The sequence below is a fragment of the Dermacentor silvarum genome, chromosome 2, assembly GCF_013339745.2.
Source record: "Dermacentor silvarum isolate Dsil-2018 chromosome 2, BIME_Dsil_1.4, whole genome shotgun sequence".
Classification (NCBI taxonomy): Eukaryota; Metazoa; Arthropoda; class Arachnida; order Ixodida; family Ixodidae; genus Dermacentor; species Dermacentor silvarum.
The window spans coordinates 138424776-138442558 of record NC_051155.1 but is presented as its reverse complement, the minus strand read 5'-3'; the positions used below and the strand labels follow the sequence as shown (position 1 = coordinate 138442558).

General features: G+C 47.0%; 1 protein-coding gene across 1 annotated transcript; it reads right to left on the bottom strand.

Annotated features, from left to right (window-relative positions):
* Positions 1-3961: 3961 nt before the first annotated feature.
* Positions 3962-17042, bottom strand: LOC119441834 (carbohydrate sulfotransferase 8). The gene is made up of 3 exons (XM_037706464.2): positions 16766-17042; positions 15687-16058; positions 3962-4555 (listed from the first exon to the last, which is right to left on the bottom strand). The coding sequence occupies exons 1-3, from the start codon at positions 16883-16885 to the stop codon at positions 4064-4066; spliced, it is 984 nt and encodes a 327-aa protein (XP_037562392.2). The 5' UTR covers positions 16886-17042; the 3' UTR covers positions 3962-4063.
* Positions 17043-17783: the final 741 nt, after the last annotated feature.

Here is a 17783-nt window from a genome sequence, read left to right as displayed (position 1 = left end):
AGGTCGGAACTTAGTCAGAGCCCAGATGATGGCTAAGCATTCTTTTTCTGTCACACTGTAATTTGTCTCAGCTTTCGTAAGCGTGCGACTTGCACAGGCGCGACATATTCAGGAAACCCTTGTTTGCGTTGGGCAAGAACAGCGCCGAGGCCAACCCCGCTGGCATCTGTATGCACCTCAGTAGGAGCTGTCGGATCGTAGTGGCGCAAAATTGGCGGAGACGTAAGCAGATGACGGAGCTTTGTGAAGGCCTCGTCGCACTGGGACGACCACGAAGTGAAGGGCCCGTGGCGCGTATACAGTTTCGTCAGAGGTGAGATGATGGCGGCGAAATAGCGAATAAAGCGACTGAAGTAAGAACACAGACCTTTCCAAGTGGTGGAGAGTGCTTCTGCCTACAGCGTGAATCCTGGAGCTTCAATCCCATACCCTTCGCTCAAACATGCCAGAAGACGCATCCCATATATATTGTTAGTGGTACCGGATTTCATACATTTTGCGCATTCGACGGCACGGATATATATTGTCGTAGTTCAATGCGAACAAGAGACAACAACACGTTGAACGAGACGGCGGAACATGATGATGATGATGATGATGATGATGCCTCAATCAATGGCACAACCCACTGTGGGGGATAGGCCACGAACCGGGTGGTATCCTGTTGAAAAACAACCAGAACAAAGAGGTCGTTTTCGTCTTCGAATTCCCCCTGTCCCACTACACGGAGTCCGTTAAACCACATATCGTCATCGTCGTCTAAATGTTTACATATAACACACGGCAATATATATATATATATATATATATATATATATATAGCACTACAGCTTCGCTAGGGTAGTGTAATCGGTAGTGTACCTGCAAGCACACAAATCGAATAAGAAGCGACAAGAAGTAGCATGATTGAGGACGACTCCGGACAAATACTTACCCTAACCCCGTGGCCTATCTCTGTCAAAGCTTCGACGAGCTGCGCAAGCAGCGCCTTTCCACCCGTACATGTGCAGTCCGCGGACCTCTCGTACCCGGACCAATACCCGGGAAGAAGTGGCTCGCCATTACAGCCTGCTTCCACGCTGCAACCATAGTAAGCAAAAACTACCTCCCGCGGATCTGTTGCACATTACGTGGTCGTGCCCAGCAGAAAACTCACACAAATCACGAAATAAATAATAATGCTGACTTCCCCCGTCCACTAAGGGTCCCTACCGCGTACTGCAGCAAGCATCACCTGTGAACTATGTCATCGAGCCGCTCCGACCCGTGCCGAGGGCCTAGCATGTAGCAAAACCGTGTTACGACCCGCCGATGCAGGTCGCCAGGATGATTGTACTGGAGATTATCGTACTGGCACGGTTGTGACCGAACTAGGAGTGCCCCAGGGGCTCGTGGCCGTCCTGTGGACTTGCAAGAACATCCCGTGACAATATATATATATATATATATATATATATATATATATATATAGCACTACAGCTTCGCTAGGGTAGTGTAATCGGTAGTGTACCTGCAAGCACACAAATCGATTAAGAAGCGACAAGAAGTAGCATGGAGGCGACTCCGGACAAATACCTACCCTAACCCCGTGGCCTATCATTACATAGTACCCGGACCAATACCCTATTACATGCAACCATAGTAAGCAAAAAGCGGATCTGTTGCACATTACGTGGTCGTGCCCAGCAGAAAATCACACAAATCACGAAATAAATAATACTGAGTGGGAAGCCGTGTTGCTCAGCTCCGACCCTGACCTGCAGGCCAAGGTCATCAAGAGAGCTGAAGTATTTACCCGGCCCCAGGGGCTCGTGGCCGACTAAACACAAGGCCACCCACCTAATTACCTTGTTTTCCAATATAGTCTTTACTCACTCACTCACTCACTAACAGGTTTAGCATGCTCTATTACTTTTTTCTTTGGATTACCATGTTATGCGTAAATGACTGCTATCGAGGCAGCACCACTCAAACTATCGATTGATATTTTGCTGCTTAGAACCACAGATACAGGTTAGGTGATGAGCCTAGATGTAGGCTCATACTCACTCTGGGGGACTGGCCAAGAACCGGGTAGTTCAGCACGACAATAAGAAAAAAGAAATATAAAATAATGTAAGCAAAATTTGTGAATATGTATGTGAGAATGAAAAGATAGATTCTAGCTTATGATTTTACTAGAATGAAGGAATAAATTAAAACAATAATACTGTAAATCGAAATCGATTTTGTATAAAGTGTCACAGGTGTTGTGTCTGTTCTCGTCTCTCACAAAAGATAAGAAAACCTTAAGTTGATATTTTATAGTCGAAATATCTCTGACCCTGCAACAAAATCCTGGATGGCATTGTCAACCTTCCTGTCCTTGTGTAAAAAAAAAGAAAAAGAAACACTTGTAATTTTAATAAAAATTGAGGAAAGATTATTATAATATTTGAAAGTGAATTATGTCTGTGTAATACTACAGAAAGAATAGTGTGGTTTAGACAAGTTCCTACCTTCTCTCTCTCTCTCTCTGTCTTTTTCTTTTTTTTAATGCACGCACCTTTCTTTCTATATGAAGTAGCTGTTGCTGTTCCTTTGTGAAATGACGCAACCCACTTTGAGGGATTGGCGATGAATCGGGTGGTGAAAGCATTATTATTGTTATCATTGTCTTTTTTAGAGTATAATGCATGTTTTAGAATTCGAACTACGTACATGGACATGCATTAGGTCTCTGAGACTGTACCGCATGTCTATGTAGGCTGTATTCATTTAGTAAAATGAATAGCTTTTTAGAACCTTTCATTTGTAGTTGTTTGGCGAAATGCTTATTAAAAGAAACTTGAGGGGTTTTACGTGCCAAAACCACAATCTGATTAGTGATGATATGTGATGTGTGTGTGTGTGTGTGTGTGTGTGTGTGTGTGTGTGTGTGTGTGTGTGTGTGTGTGTGTGTGTGTGTGTGTGTGCGTGTGCGTGTGTGTGCGTGTGTGTGTGTGTGCGTGTGTGTGTGTGTGTGTGTGTGTGTGTGCACCTTCTATGAAAATGTTCCTTTCATCATTGACAACTACATATGTTGTCTACCTTCTTGAACAACAAGCTTAACCGCATGTCACGTTAACATGATGATAGCAAGAAGTGCATGAGCCATTCCACTCTGTGAAGGTGGATGACCAGCGAAGCTGTTTAGCGCACGACACATAGGCGCCACATAATTTTGAAGAAAGGTACGATCATATTTATTGTCATGATGAGTGGTCATCGTGACCATAGTACAGTACGCACACACATTCGCGTATCAGCTTTCTTATTAAATCTGTCCGTCGCGTAAGACGAACATACCACTTAAGCAATGGCTCATACCCCCGTAAACGCGGCCTCCCCAATACGACGAGAGAAGCGAAATTCTACGCTGGAATGATGAGCGGCAACGGAGCCAGCTGTGGAAGGCGACGACGACGATGAACGCGTGAGCAGTGGCACGAGCGCGTTCGCGCGGTTGCGCTGAGGGGCGCCAACCCTTTCCCCTTGGTCGCCTTATCAGCGCACACTACGTCACGCACTACGTCATACATTCACAGAGACACATCGTTTTAGACACGTGGTCGTTAAACCGCGCTGCGACGAGAGCGGCGATACGCGTTTGCTTTTGTTGTTTCATAAGAAGCCAACAAACATTGACACCTAGGACAACATACGGGAAATTACTTGTACTTACTAATTCAATTAGTACTTACTAATTCAATTACGGGTACTTACTAATTCAGCCAACCGGACTAAAAATTATATCCACGTAAAACACATGCTTACTGCGCATATCATTTCTATAGCCATACTCCTAATGAAGACCTCAATTAATAAAGTAAGCGAGCAAGCGTTTTGACGCCACGTGTGGAATGTGATACACAAGCTCCGCCGCACTGAAACAACACGTCCCAGACTTACTTGTCCCTATACATTAGAACCACGATTGGTACTCTGTACATGAACGTTGAGTTTAATCTGACTGTCCGTCCGTGCGTTCGTCGGTGTTTCCTTCGTTTCCTGCCCATCTTTCTTTCCCTCCCTCCCTTATGGGCTACGGCAAATAGTCCCTGAAGTCGTAGTCGAACAGCTCGAAGTCATAAAAGTACCAGGCGTACAGTCTCATGACCTGGTGGAACGACAGCTGCTTGAAGTAGTGCTTCGCGTCTGTCGCGTTGATCCCGCTCACTGTGTGCCTACTGTTGTCGTGACCAAGAACGTCCGCCTTCCCTTCGATGCCCGCGAGGGAGAAGAAGAGCGGGAAGTCCCTGCCCGCTGTCTCCAGCTTGCCGATGAAGTCGTAGTCCAGGAGGCAGGGCTGGCACCGCGCGTAATACGGAGACCAGTGCACGTCCGCGCTCTCCGCAGTTGTAGAGAGCACAAATTCCACGAACTCCGAGAACGTCGGGCTACGCTGCTCGGCATACACTCCGGGGATCTTGTACCAGTAGATATTGTAGGCCCACGCCATCTCCACGGGACCCCTGAGCGCCTTGTCGATGTAGGTGGACACGAGCCGCTCGAACGGATGCCTCACGAACAGCACCTGTCGGCGTACCAGTGTTGGACACAAAATGAGGAATCAACTTTCAAGTGAATGTTAAGGTCTGTTTCTGGGTGCTGTTAACTACAGAACTATTATAATCATTAAGTGAACAACAGAGTAAAAGCAAGCACGTAACGGTGGACTTCAGCTTTGGTTAAGATATACAGTCGAACGCCTTTATAACGAAGGGCTTGGGGCCTCCAAAGTATTATTCCTTATACGGGTCACTTTGTTCTCAAAGTTCGTTCACCACGCAGCTCACGATAGAACGCGGACAGAATAATCCCTTCATAGGTCATTTCATTGTAGAGGCGCTCGACTGTATATCGCTGGCAACTTATGATCATCAGCTTTAGTTTGAGACATATATCGCCAGCCTTTTAGCGCCACGTGTTCGAAGAGTTCGCAATAAAACTTTGTCATGCACGTTTGTTTCTTTCTTGTGTATTTTTAGTTCTGCCGGTGCCTGAGGAGATTTGGCCAAAGCGTGTGCGTGCACCTGCTTCACGCCCCTCCCGGCCTTCTTTCATTTTATACCTCTTTCCTCCGTGTAGGTTACCAAACCGGATGCGCGTCTGCTTGACCTGCCTATATTTCCTTCCTCTGTCTCTCTTCGAAAGAAGACCGAGAGTGTCGGGGGCAGGAGCATGGACGTGGTGCGGTGCGTGTGACGTCACGTGCATTTGTGACATGGCATGTGACGTCATGTGCAGGGTTCAGCTGCTCCTCACGATCGCGTTTCCCACTGACAGCATCAGCGGGTGCAGAACACGGGTGAAGAAAACGCACGCAGAAAGATCTTCAGAAAAGAGAATGAAGTGTTCATAAACACTCAGCTGCTCGCTGGACGTCACCGGCGAGCTCTTCGAGCTGAATAGTTATCAAAAACATGGGATCACCAGCCAGATACTCTCTAGGTTGATGCAGCAGGAACAGGTCGGAACGTCTTCACAGCTACAGTTCGCACTCCTAACGGCCAGGAAATAGTAACAGCATCAAAGTGGGCATGTCGGTTGACGTCACGTCGGCATCATGTCAAATCCGTTTGTTTTCTTCATGCAGTTGCTTGCCTTTGGATCGACAGCGGCGGCCAGAGGAATGAATCGCACGCTCATCCTCGCTGAACCCATGGGACATCTTGAAGACTGCGCACAAGCCTGAAATCGCAGCAGTGAACCGAAGCAGAGCCAGGCAAATTACTTCGATGTATTCAGTTTAATGCCCGCAGTATTATTAACAAACTTGATGACTTAGAAAGTATCATACTTGCGCATACACCACATGTCATTGTAATCACCGAAACCTGGTTACATTCAGAGATTAACGATGATGAAATAACACCTCCAGGGTATAGCATCTATCGGAAAGACAGACCTTCCCGTGGCAGTGGCGTAGCTATTATGTTTAAAAGCTACCTAAATGTGACCAGGCTGCCTGACATAATTGGAATTCAGTGTGTCATTATGAAAATGTATCTTGAGGAACTGCATCTGGTTGTGGGTACATTTTATCGCCCTCCGGAAGCCGATAGAGCCTTTTTCAATGAAGTGAATGATTTTCTTTGTACCTGTAATACAAATTCATGTAATGTACTCTTAGCTGGCGATTTTAATGTTCCTCACGTTAAATGGGACAATGACTTCCCAGAGCCACTTTCTAGTGCTGCTGAGCCTTTGGCCGACATTGTCCTCTTCTATGACTTAACACAGCTAGTAAAACAAGCCACCCGTGTTCAAAGCAACACACAATCTATTTTGGATTTTTTTTCTTGTGAGCGCAGCATCCTTCGTCGAAATCCGACTTTGCACGTGTTTGATGATGTATCTGACCACCAAATGTTATCTTTAAGCATTCCATTGCACATAATGAAAAAAGTGAAAGAAAAACGCATGGTGCCGAACTTTACACGTGCTAATGACGTCGCCATTCTTGACTGTTAGATATATCATTTTCTGAATTCAATAGTTTGTACGAGTCACGCACTTGCTCTGTTGACGGTTTGTGGGTTTTCTTCAGAAATCTTGTAATGAAATGCGTTACAAATTACGTTCCCACAAAGATTATCAGAGTACATTCTGTTCGGCCATGGGTGACAAGAGAAGTAGTGCGCACGCGGAGAAAGCTAAAGTGCGCGAAAAGCTGCGCCAGAACTCATCACCGGCTTACGTATCGAAACTTTCCGATATGCGTCTACAGTTAAATTAAACTATAAAAAAGGCTAAAGACTACTATTTTAATACATATTTGAAAAACTTTCTGCTTTCGTCTCCCGTGAAGTTCTGGCGACACTTGTCCCCTAAGAAGCGACAGGCGTACAAAATCCTAATTGACGGTGAATTAGTCACCGATGAATCACTACTTGCGTCATCATTTAACAAGTTCTTTTGTTCTGTCTACACGGTCGACGATGGCAAACAACCCGCTTTTGTAATTTCTGAGGACGTCCCTCAAATTACTGACACAACGATAACTGAAGAAGGCGTTTCGTCACTGCTTCTTTTTACTGACGTAAAAAAACACACACCTGGAATTGATTGTATACCAAACACCTTTCTAGTAAGGTATGCCGAATGGTGTTCGAAGTACCTGTCACTTATATTCAAAAAATCATTATACACTGCAGAACTCCCTACAGATTGGAAGCGTGCGAAAGTTGTCCCTATCCCTAAAGCTGAAAACCCTTCACTAATTACTTCATACAGACCAATATCTTTACTATATACCTGTTCAAAGATGTTAGAACACATTATTTTTAAGCATGTGTCAAATTTTCTGCAGCAAAATGACGTGCTTGATCGGCGACAACACGGTTTTCGTAAGGGTGTGTCGACGGTTACCCAACTCCTTGAGACGATACATGATTTTGCCTTATGTTTAGATAAACACAGTCAAATAGATATTATCTTTTTGGACTTCGAGAAGGCATTTGATCGTGTCTCACATCAAAAGCTTTTATTAAAATTAAAACATATACTAAAAACTAATTCCTTGTTGTCATGCATAGAGGGATACTTATAGTCTAGGAGCCAATGTGTATCAATCGCAAACTCGTGTTCATGCCCGGCACCAGTGAAATCCGGTATTCCGCAAGGGTCGCTTCTAGGGCCATTATTCTTTTTATTATTCATCAATGACATCGTAAATGAAATACCTGTACAGATCAAGTTGTTCGCAGATGATTGTATCCTTTACCATGAGGTAAATAATCCTAATGACCAGAAATTATTAAGTAGTGCTCTAGACAAACTGCATATTTGGTGCGAAAAATGGCAAATGAGCATCAATACAGAAAAAACAGTTCGTATGACACTATCAAGAAAGAAGGCGCCACTGACTTTTCCTTACTCGATTAACGGTCGCTGTCTTACTGCTGTAAATTATTATAAATACCTAGGTGTAATAATCACTTCAGACCTCCGGTGGAATGACCACATCACTTTTATAGAAAAGAAAGCCATGAAAAAACTTGGATACCTAAGAAGGTCTCTACGCCAGACGACTCAAGAAATAAAATTATTGGCTTATAAAACCTATATCCGTCCCCTTTTGGAATATGCCTCCGTGATTTGGGATCCGTACACTAAGAAAAATATTGATAAACTTGAGAACGTACAGAGAAAATCCGCTCGTTTTATATTTCGCTCGTACAGTCGCCATACTTCAGTTAGTGCTCTTCTTCAAACAGCGAAGTTGGAATCCTTGCAACTACGACGACATCGAGAAAGATTAAAATACATGTACTTGCTCTATCATGATAAGCTTGGCATTGTCTCCAGTGTATACATCGAAAACGTTACGCGACGACCCACGCGGGCGTATCATTAAAAAAAATTAAAGGAATTTTCTTGCAGGACTAACACCTACAAGCATTCTTTTTTTCCGCGAACTGTACGTGAGTGGAATGGTCTCCCGAGTGATGCTGTGGATGCAGCAACAGTGCCTTCTTTTTTAGTGCAGCTGAAACAATTGTAACAACCTTCTTCTTTTTTTTTTTTTTTTTTGGTCATCGTATCTGTTCTAATCCTTTTGCTGTTCTGACTTTGGCACATCTTTCAGTATATGTTCTGCATTGTGTAATTTATTTGTATTTCTCTAAATATGTTCCCAATTGTGTGTTCAGTATTTTTCTTTCTTTTTCTCAACACATTTGTTTAACATTACAGTGTGCTATAATGTATTCTGTTCAACCAGAGAGACATTGTCTCACTGCCCACTCCTGCTTACGGCCTTATTCTAAGGCTAGCAGAAACCTTGTAAATAAATAAAATAAATAAATAAAGTCACAGATGTCACCATGGCAGAACAGGTAGCCGTCGCCCTTGCCATCTACACCAATTCCCAAGCCCACATCCTCACGGATTCGCAGGAGGCCTGTCGATACTACATGCGTGGTGGAATATGCAAACAGGCCCTCCACATCATGACTGAGTCCCCCCTCCACCGCCACCACCATAAAGAGGGTGAGGATCATCTCATTCCCGGGCCATCAGGGACAGGCCGGAGGGAATGCCGCAGCACATTCCCTGGCCCGCGAACCCCCCCCCCCCCCCCCCCCTCACTTAGCTGCCCGCCTCTTAGATACGGAGGCCAATGACCACAACGCGCACCAACCACATACCACGACAACCTCCAAAGAGCAAGGCTTGAGCGCCGCAAACTGCCTCTCCCGCATCCCTCTCTCACGCGCTTACAGGGTGTCATGCTACGTAGAGTGCACACAAACCGGCTGATGGTTTTGTCTCTTCTACAGAGATTCTATCCCACTATCTACCCTACTCCTAATTGCCCACATTTTAAACACAAAGGTGACCTACAACGCACCATTTGGATCTGCAAAGATAATCCCCAATTAAAAAGAATTACAGACACTAACAGAAACGTAGCTCAATGGGAGGCCACCCTGCTCAGCCCGGATCATGTCTGCCAGAAGTGGCTAGCGGACCGGGCCGCCAGAGCTTCGGTAAAGTCAACGGTAGCCCCGGACTAGAGGGCCCGCCCTGAGTTCTTAGAAGTTTGGTAAATAAAGTTTTCTCTCTAAGAATGGACATCCCATACCAAGGATGGACTCGGTCAAGATTCTAGGTCTCCTCATTGATGCTAAGGGCAGTAACTCGACGGCCCTCAACAGGGTCACTGGACAGGCTAGTAATGTCCTAAGACTCGAACACTTTTACCATGTGTCGTTTGTGTTCGTTGTCTCCGCATATACGGATGCATCTACCGCCTGGATCACCACGACGTGAACAGACCATGCTGTACCGTCTGTGGCTAGGCGTTGCATTTACGAACTGATATGACTTCCTTATTGGAATGACCAACAGCCCCACCTGCGACATGTGCAACTGTGATGAGACGCTCGCACACATTATCTGTGTCTGCCCGAGCTATAATGCTGAAAGACGAGTGATGTGCAGAGTGTTGGACCAATTGTACAATCGTCCACTAACGCAACTAAAAGCTTTAGGCCAGCGCTTCGACAGAACATCCGCGCTGAAGGCCTTACTCGCGTTACTAATGTTCCTGTGGTCTACGGGCCTTCACGATAGACTTAGGGAGCCTATATGTAAGTAGGCTCCCTAGATAGACTTTAAGAACGCCGCCCCCTACCGCTCTATAGTGTATGCAGTTTGTTTGTGCTCATCTCTTTTTCTCTCTCTCCCTCCCTTCCACTCTCTTTCTCTTTTTATCCCCTACCCCTTTCCCCCCGTACAGGGTATCCAACCGGAACTGTATACATCTGTTTAACCTCCCTGCCTTTCTATGCATTCTTTCTCTCTTCTCTTCTCAAATCGAAGAGGCGGTCTCAAAGAGGACAATCTGCTCAGAGCTTACCAGGCATTCTTCCTAAGTCGTGCTACCTACATCGCGCTGTGCCTTAATTGGGGTAAGGCGGAAAAGGTCAAACTCGACACTCTAATCAAAACCAGTATCAAGCGCGTGTTCGGCCTTCCGCAGTCCACGAGCACCGTAAAGCTGCTGGAGCTAGGACTCCACAACACTATCGATGAGCTAATAGAAGCTCACACAACGGCTCAAATAACGAGACTATCATCATCTAAGCCAGGGATCAAGATTTTAAAAGAAGTGGGTATCCAACCCAGACATGAACCGACGACCAAAATTAGCCTGACCCGGCAAACCAGAACTCGCATCATGGTTGACCCCAACCCGCGAAACATTTACCCAGTGCATAACGAGGGTAGAAGATTCGCGAGAGCTAAGTCCATCCTTAAAAAGATCAATCAGCACAAACTAGGGGCCCTCTTTGTCGATGCAGCCAGACATGACAGTGGGGATAAGTTCGCTGTCTCGGTTGTAGACGTGGAGGGCAACCTGGTTAATGCAGCTTCTGTCTATACTAAGTTTGCCAATGTGGCGGAGGAAGCGGTGATCGCTCTAGCTTTTCACAGCGCAAAAGTTCCCCCCCCCCCCCCTATCGTCTTCTCGGACTCACGCACATCAGTTAGATGGTCCTCGGCCGCCCTCGTGTCTGAACAGGCGAACAATATTGTGTACAAAGCACTTCAAAGAACTCGGGAGAGCAGCGAAGGAGGATACCACATAGAGCACTGCACGGGCCGATTTTTGCGGCCCGGGCCCGGCCCGGGCCCGTTTTCACATTGGGCGGCCCGCCCGAGCCCGATCAAAACTTTTATGGCGAGACCCGGGCCCGCCCCGGGCCCGGAAATAATCTACGTTACCCGCCCGGCCCGGCCCGCCACCCCTTTACCTTAAGCCCGAGCCCGGCCCGAGCCCGACTCGAAACCGGCCCGAACCCGGCCCGAGACCGAAAAATACATGTTTTTCAGAGTTGAGAAGCCCGAGAATAACTCGCAGAAAGCCCGAGCCCGGCCCAGGCCCGCGTCAAAAAACCCGAGCCCGGCCCGGGCCCGGGTCAAAAAGCACACGCCGTGCCCGAGCCCGGCCCGAGCCCGTGAAAATACTCCTCTACCCGGCACGGGCCGGGCCGGGCCCGGGCTTTCGGGTAAGCTCGAGCCCGTGCAGTGCTCTAATACCACATCTCGTGGTTCCAGCCCATCTAGATGACTCAGTTAACCCGCGCGGATGTAATCCTAACGAGCAGGCCCACCGGATAGCACGCGATTTCACGTACCGCGCTGTCGCGGGTAGCCAGGCTCGGAAAGAGGTCGACATCCACAAAGATCCATTATGCACTTTCCAAGAAATTGTTTCCCATGATCGTCTCGGCGGGAGGACATTTCCACCCCCCTCCCCTCCACCCCAAACTGAACAAACCTCACGCTAGCACACTCAGACTTCTGCAAACCCGTTCGTATCCCACTCCTCGGTCCCTTAACAGGATAGACCCTGACCACTCACAGTCGTGCCCCAAATGTGATCATGACTCATGCTCTTTTGATCACGTGCTCTGGTTGTGCCCAGCCCTTAACACCTCTCCACCCATCACGAATGAGCAATGGGAGGAATCCCTCAAGAGAAGCAATCTTCACATTCAACTCCAGGCTGCCCAGAGGGCCCACGACATCGCGACGGGACTTCGTCTCCCGGTCCCATCGTGGACGGCGCCACCGGCTTAATCTGGGGGAGCCTTCGGCTCCCCTAGATTCTCAATTCCCCAGGACTCAAATAAAGTTCCTGTCATGTCATGTCTCTCTCGCTCTCACTGGTAAACAAACGCGCGGCTGCGCGGTTATTTTACTGATGGTCCTCGCTCCTCGGATCTTTCATAGGTCTGCCTCTGTCAGAGATTGGGCGCCTGCTACTACCACCTCTCATTTAACAGTGCGAGAGATGAAAAATAAAGGCAACCAGTAGAAAACTTAGTGAGGTAATTGTGGGTAAAGCCAACAGTGTTTTGCACACAATTTTTTTTTTTTGAAAGGCAGAAGGATGGAAGGGGGCTACACGAATAATAGAATATTAAGCAGAAATGGGACCCAGGTTGGACCTTGTAGTTTTGGTAGTAAAGATTATTAGCGTTTTTTTTTTTGTAACAGCGTTCTGCCTCAAATCTATAAAAATAAATGTAATTTCCAACTACAGGGTTACAACATACATGCTAGATGTATAGGACACGCAGTGGGAAAGCTGTCTTGCCATATGATTCCTACCACACTAAACTTATCAAGAGATGTATTTGCAAAATCTTGCATGATGCAGGCAATCAAATAATCGTCCCAGCACAAAACAAGCCAGAGCCTGGAGCTGCAAGTTGAGCGCCCAGGAAGGAGTGGATTTCTGACGACAGTTACAGTGGCAGTGGCGGAAAGTTACCTGAAGGCGATAAATTCTCCCAGGAAAGTGAAGGAAAAGAGCCCGCAACCAGTAGTTGTCTTGCCTTACATACAGTAGCGGATAGAGTTTTAAAAATACACACAGAAACTCCTCCCGGAGTATAGTCTAAGTATGCGTAAGCACTGTGCCACTTGCTCATCTCCACGCAGCCCGGCGTCATTATCCGTGTTATGACACGTGACCAGGCCAGTACAAACGACAGCGCTGCGGCGACACGAACTAGTGCGGAAGGCGGTGCAAGGTGCGTTGATAACGCAAGCAAAGTACGGCAGCTGACGACGCCAAGTGCGCTGATGACGTTCTGATCATCATAAGCCGTTATCGCTCTTTCGCTCCTTGTCCGCTCGCGTCAAACCATTATGAACCGCGATCAAAGGACTTCGGTGGCGGCACGGACCGATCAAACGTACTCTGGCATGGCCGCGCGAACCCTATCTGGAAAGCAATGTGCGAAGTGGACAGAGAGTGCCGACTGCTGATAACTCCGCGCACAGTGTTTTCGCCGCTTCTTTTACGTTGAAACGCCAGCCAGCATGACGACAAAGTCGCTTGCTGCTGCGGGCTCTATCTTGAAAGCGATCGTCTTACGCGAGGGGCGGATGGACGGAGGGACGGACAGACAGTTTTCTCGTTAGGTAAGCATAGAAATGCTTACGCATTTAAAAGTGGCTTGCCGGTATGATGCGCAGGTAGTTTTCTCGGCGCCCAGGAAGATGATAGGTTTGTGTGGAAATTTTGGAGGACGCTTAAGCTTTGCCTTTAAGAAGGGAACACGATAGCATTCAAAGATACCCGACTGTTATTTGGTTAGTTCACCAGCGCCCGTGCGCCACGCGGAGGGCCTGCGTGGTCGAAGTGGTTCGGGATGATCTTCTTGGCCGTGGAAGTCGACGCCGAGACCGAGGCCGACGCCGAATTTTCTGCGACACGCGGCCTATAACGCGGTCGCGTTGAAAGTTAACGTCGATAACAGTGAGGGAGACCTCCGAGTAGCAGAATGTGGTGTCGGACATGTAAATAAAAAAGATTTGTTCAGTGCAAGGCAGGAGTGGTATAAAGGGTTGATCTGTCCTATGGAGCATACTACATATATAGGACAAACGGGCAGCTGCCCAATCAGCTGCCTCAACAAAAGGCTCCAGGAGCACAATAACTTGCGTAGTTGAGTGACAATAGAAGGGAATCTTGCTCTACACTGCTCTAGGGGCAAATGTGCTCCGAATCTTAAGGACACAACAGTATTGGCAAGCAGCAAAGAGAGGCTTAGAAGAACAATTGTAGAAGTTTATAGTATGCTTTCGCGAAAATACCACACACATGCGCGAGTTCATAAAGAAATCCGCAGCGTGCGCACAACTAAAAATTTGGCCTAATCAGTTGCACAGGGAGAGTACTAGTATATCAGTCGCACGTGTCAAGCACAGTTTGCGCATTACTCTTCGCGTATACCGTGGTTGCCCACAATGTTTACCCCCTTGATTGCTTTAATAAACGGTTCAAAGATGCGCTTCGTCTGTGCTGTTTTCGTCCCTGTGTGCGTTTCAACTTTGCAGCGCTGATTTATGAGCGTAAAGAGCAGCGAGCGAATGCGCAGGTGCGGAGGAGGAGCGGGGCAAGGCATCTTAGTGGTTGGCGCGCTCGCGGGTGACGTCTTGCACTATGGGAGGAGGCGGTGGGGATTTCACGCGCCAGCTGCGAGCGCCCCAACCGCAACAGGCACCTCCACGTTGAGAGTGGCTGCTTGCTGTATAACCATTGCAACAAAACGTGCTGCTGGGATAGTTGGTATCTACATGATTCGAGTTTAAGAATGGCGTATAAATAACGCTAACAAGAACAGGACAGGCGCCTGTACTGCCCTACTTCATCGTGTTATATTTGCTTAATTCTCAAGCTTGAGCCGTCGCAACGACTTTACAGCCAGGGTGCTGGCTGCAGCCGGGATGGAGTCTACTGGGCTGCTGTAATTACAAGATAAACTGCGTCGTGGTATCATTTGGCATTGGGGTTAGCAGCGAGATCACCACTTAATGTGTCTCCTGATGGGCCCTTGAGGTTTCATGATTCACGGATAGCATGGGTAGATGCCCGCCCCTGCAGGCTACACAATAAACCTGTCGCTGACATCGACAGTCCCCTTCTATGGTTTCTGCCCTAATCCTTTAAATTGTCGCTGTCGTGATATAGTTTACATTAGAAAGTGGAAGACACGCCTATTCGAAGGCAACTACATTTTGCTGGATGCTCCTATAGAGTTTGTGTTCAGAGAAAGTCGTAATAAGGTTTGACGCTCGGCAAGCTATTTTCGCATGCAGAAGCCGTAGTTTCAACACATAGATGAAACCTTCCCATGTGGCGTAGATGATTTCGTACAGCATCTCAATGTAGGAGTGCGGTGGAGCTGATAACAGCTGCGCTATAGTTTACTGTAGCTGCGCTCCTGCTCTCTGCTGGCAAAAACGAGACTGGCTTCCCCCTTTCCCAATCAATCAGATACGTCACGTGGGGTATTAATGTTTTGTATCAGCGTACACAGCGCGAACTTTCATGACCAATATCTCCGAACAAGAATGTTTTTAGAAGTATCAAACAAAAGGGAGTTCTCTTCGAATACATATACTTGTATTTTCTTATATAAACATATACAATAAATCGCAAAGCTTAAAAAGAAAGGTAATTGCCATTCTTCTGTGAATGCATTTGTCTAAATTTACTTGTTTGTTCAAATTGCGTTCGACAAACCAAATGAACCACCTACCAGTACAAGCAGCATTTGCATAGACCGATGTAATATATATTGATACGTTCTTATATATGGTTTTTCCTTTACATATGATTGAAGATGGAGTGGTACCTTCGTGTAATGACTTCGTTCGCCCTGCAGGAGAGTTCTGGGACCAAACCGGAGAGTCTGGTAGTGGAACGACCAGTGCAGGGCGTCGGAGCCGTTTCCGACCACCGTGACGTTGAGAAGCGGCGCGAAAATACCTTTCAAGCTGGTCGACGCCACCTTGGCGATAAAGCAGAAGGCCAGCGAACGCGAGTCGTCCACAAACAGCGGGCACTGGCCCGGGTCGCACTGCATAGTCGTTCGGCTAGGAAGGTTTGTGCCAAGACCAGGAGTGGGGCGCTGCAGCGGTAGGTACGAACGGTGCCTCTCGCACACCGACTTGATTCTCGATCTCCTAGCGTCGTTGTCGTCGTTGACGACGGTAGATGACTTGTCCTACGGAAACAGAGAGAGAGACGAGAGGAAATAGAAGGGGAGAAAGGGAATTGCAGATTTCAGTTATTCCTTTAGCTTTGAACCTATCAGCTATGGCAGAATCAGGCCCCCGTAGAGGACAACGCCATTGTTGTTGTGGCCTCGACAACATTTGCCAAGGGAAATTTGCCCTTTCCGAGGCTGACAATGTCGTCCTTGAACGATACAGTATTCCAAAATATATTAATAAAATATACCCAGAAATACATGAATCCCAGTCAGAGTCTGCGTGGTGCACAGAACCCCTTAGTAAATTCGAAGCGCCAGTGATATACGATAGCTCACATTTCCACATCTTTAGTGCGTTGCGGTTGGGACGCTTTGTTGTTTCCAGGTCCTCGTCAGACCAATTATTGGGTGTAATGACTGGTGCCTGTGCATTTCTCGCATACCACAACGCTACACTCGCTACAATAAATACCAGATGAGAAAGAAATGCTACGTGGTAGCAAGGTGGTTAGTGCATGCGGTGTCCAAATGTGTCAGTATTTTCGTATAATGCTGAAAAATCAATCATTTCTTGAGTAATTGGTGCAGTGCCTGTATCTAACCACGTGAATTCCTTACTTTATTTACGTTATTGAGGCGTTTGAGCATGATGTTACAGAGATAGCCAATTTCCTAGCTAATTATTGAGTAGCTCAGTAAAACAATGTAATGCCACTTACAGTTTCGATGCTTCTCCACGGCGGTGCTTTCACTTGGGACAAGTGCACTACCACAACTAAGCATGACGCTGCTGCAAGAAAGTGCACTTTCGACGAACGAACCTTTAGGAAATGGAACATCGAGCGCCCCTTAATTACGGCAGCTGATGTTTACTTAAACGAGTGAGCTATAACGTTTTAAGTTCGCAAGCCAACGAAGGCACGCAAAACCACCGGAGAGAAATGTCAAAGCATCACTACCTCTCTATAGCCCTAACACGTCGCATGTGCACTCCTTTGTGATGAATCAGCCTAAATGATAATGGATGCACCGCCGTTAACATATGCTGCCAGCCCTTACAGTCGTTGTCGGCTTCGGGCTTCAGGTTCAGGGGAACCTAGTTTGTCAGAAGCTTGTGAAAGATCAGTGCATGCGTGCAATGTTCAGTTGGTTTCACAATGTCGAAGAGTAGCAAATATTAATAAGAAACAAAAATTTTGCGAATTCAACGCACTTTAAGAAGGTTGATAGCCGGGCGAGTTGATACGGACGCATCGGTGCAAACTGTGTGGACTTGACGGGGCACGAGGTTGAGAGAAGGAACAGTCGTCTATTGCATTTCTTACCTTGCATACCGTCAGTTCCGCAGTTTGTACCAACGAACATGTTGGAATCTATATGAAGCGGGTAATTGAAGGACTGTATCTCAGTGAGTATCGAAGCATCATTTAGTAGAGTATGCTCATACGTTGCGTATTGTGGTGTATTTCGTATGCATGTGACGGCCACTGTGCATATCATTTCATTTTTTTAATGCGTTAGCGTTAGGAGTGTCAAAGTTGAAAAAAAAAAGCGCGAGTGTGAAGTGTGAGAAGCCGGTCACGTGACAGAAGTAGGGATGGAATGGGAGTTGCACTTCATCAGTTGCGCTTCGCTCCTCGAAGAAGCAGGACCTGTGTCGAGGGAGCTGCTGAACAACACCTTGCAAATGTTGTGAACGCGGTTTAAATAATCGATCCGGGACCTCAAGTAAGTGCG

Bases quoted from the DNA above. Each gene is read 5' to 3' on its own strand.
- LOC119441834 (XM_037706464.2), bottom strand. From the start codon at position 16,885: ATGTTCCATTTCCTAAAGGTTCGTTCGTCGAAAGTGCACTTTCTTGCA. The intron at 16,059-16,765 runs GTAAGTGGCATT...CTGTTTCCGTAG, and splicing joins CGTGGAGAAGCATCGAAACT to GACAAGTCATCTACCGTCGT. The intron at 4,556-15,686 runs GTACCACTCCAT...GTACGCCGACAG, and splicing joins AACGAAGTCATTACACGAAG to GTGCTGTTCGTGAGGCATCC.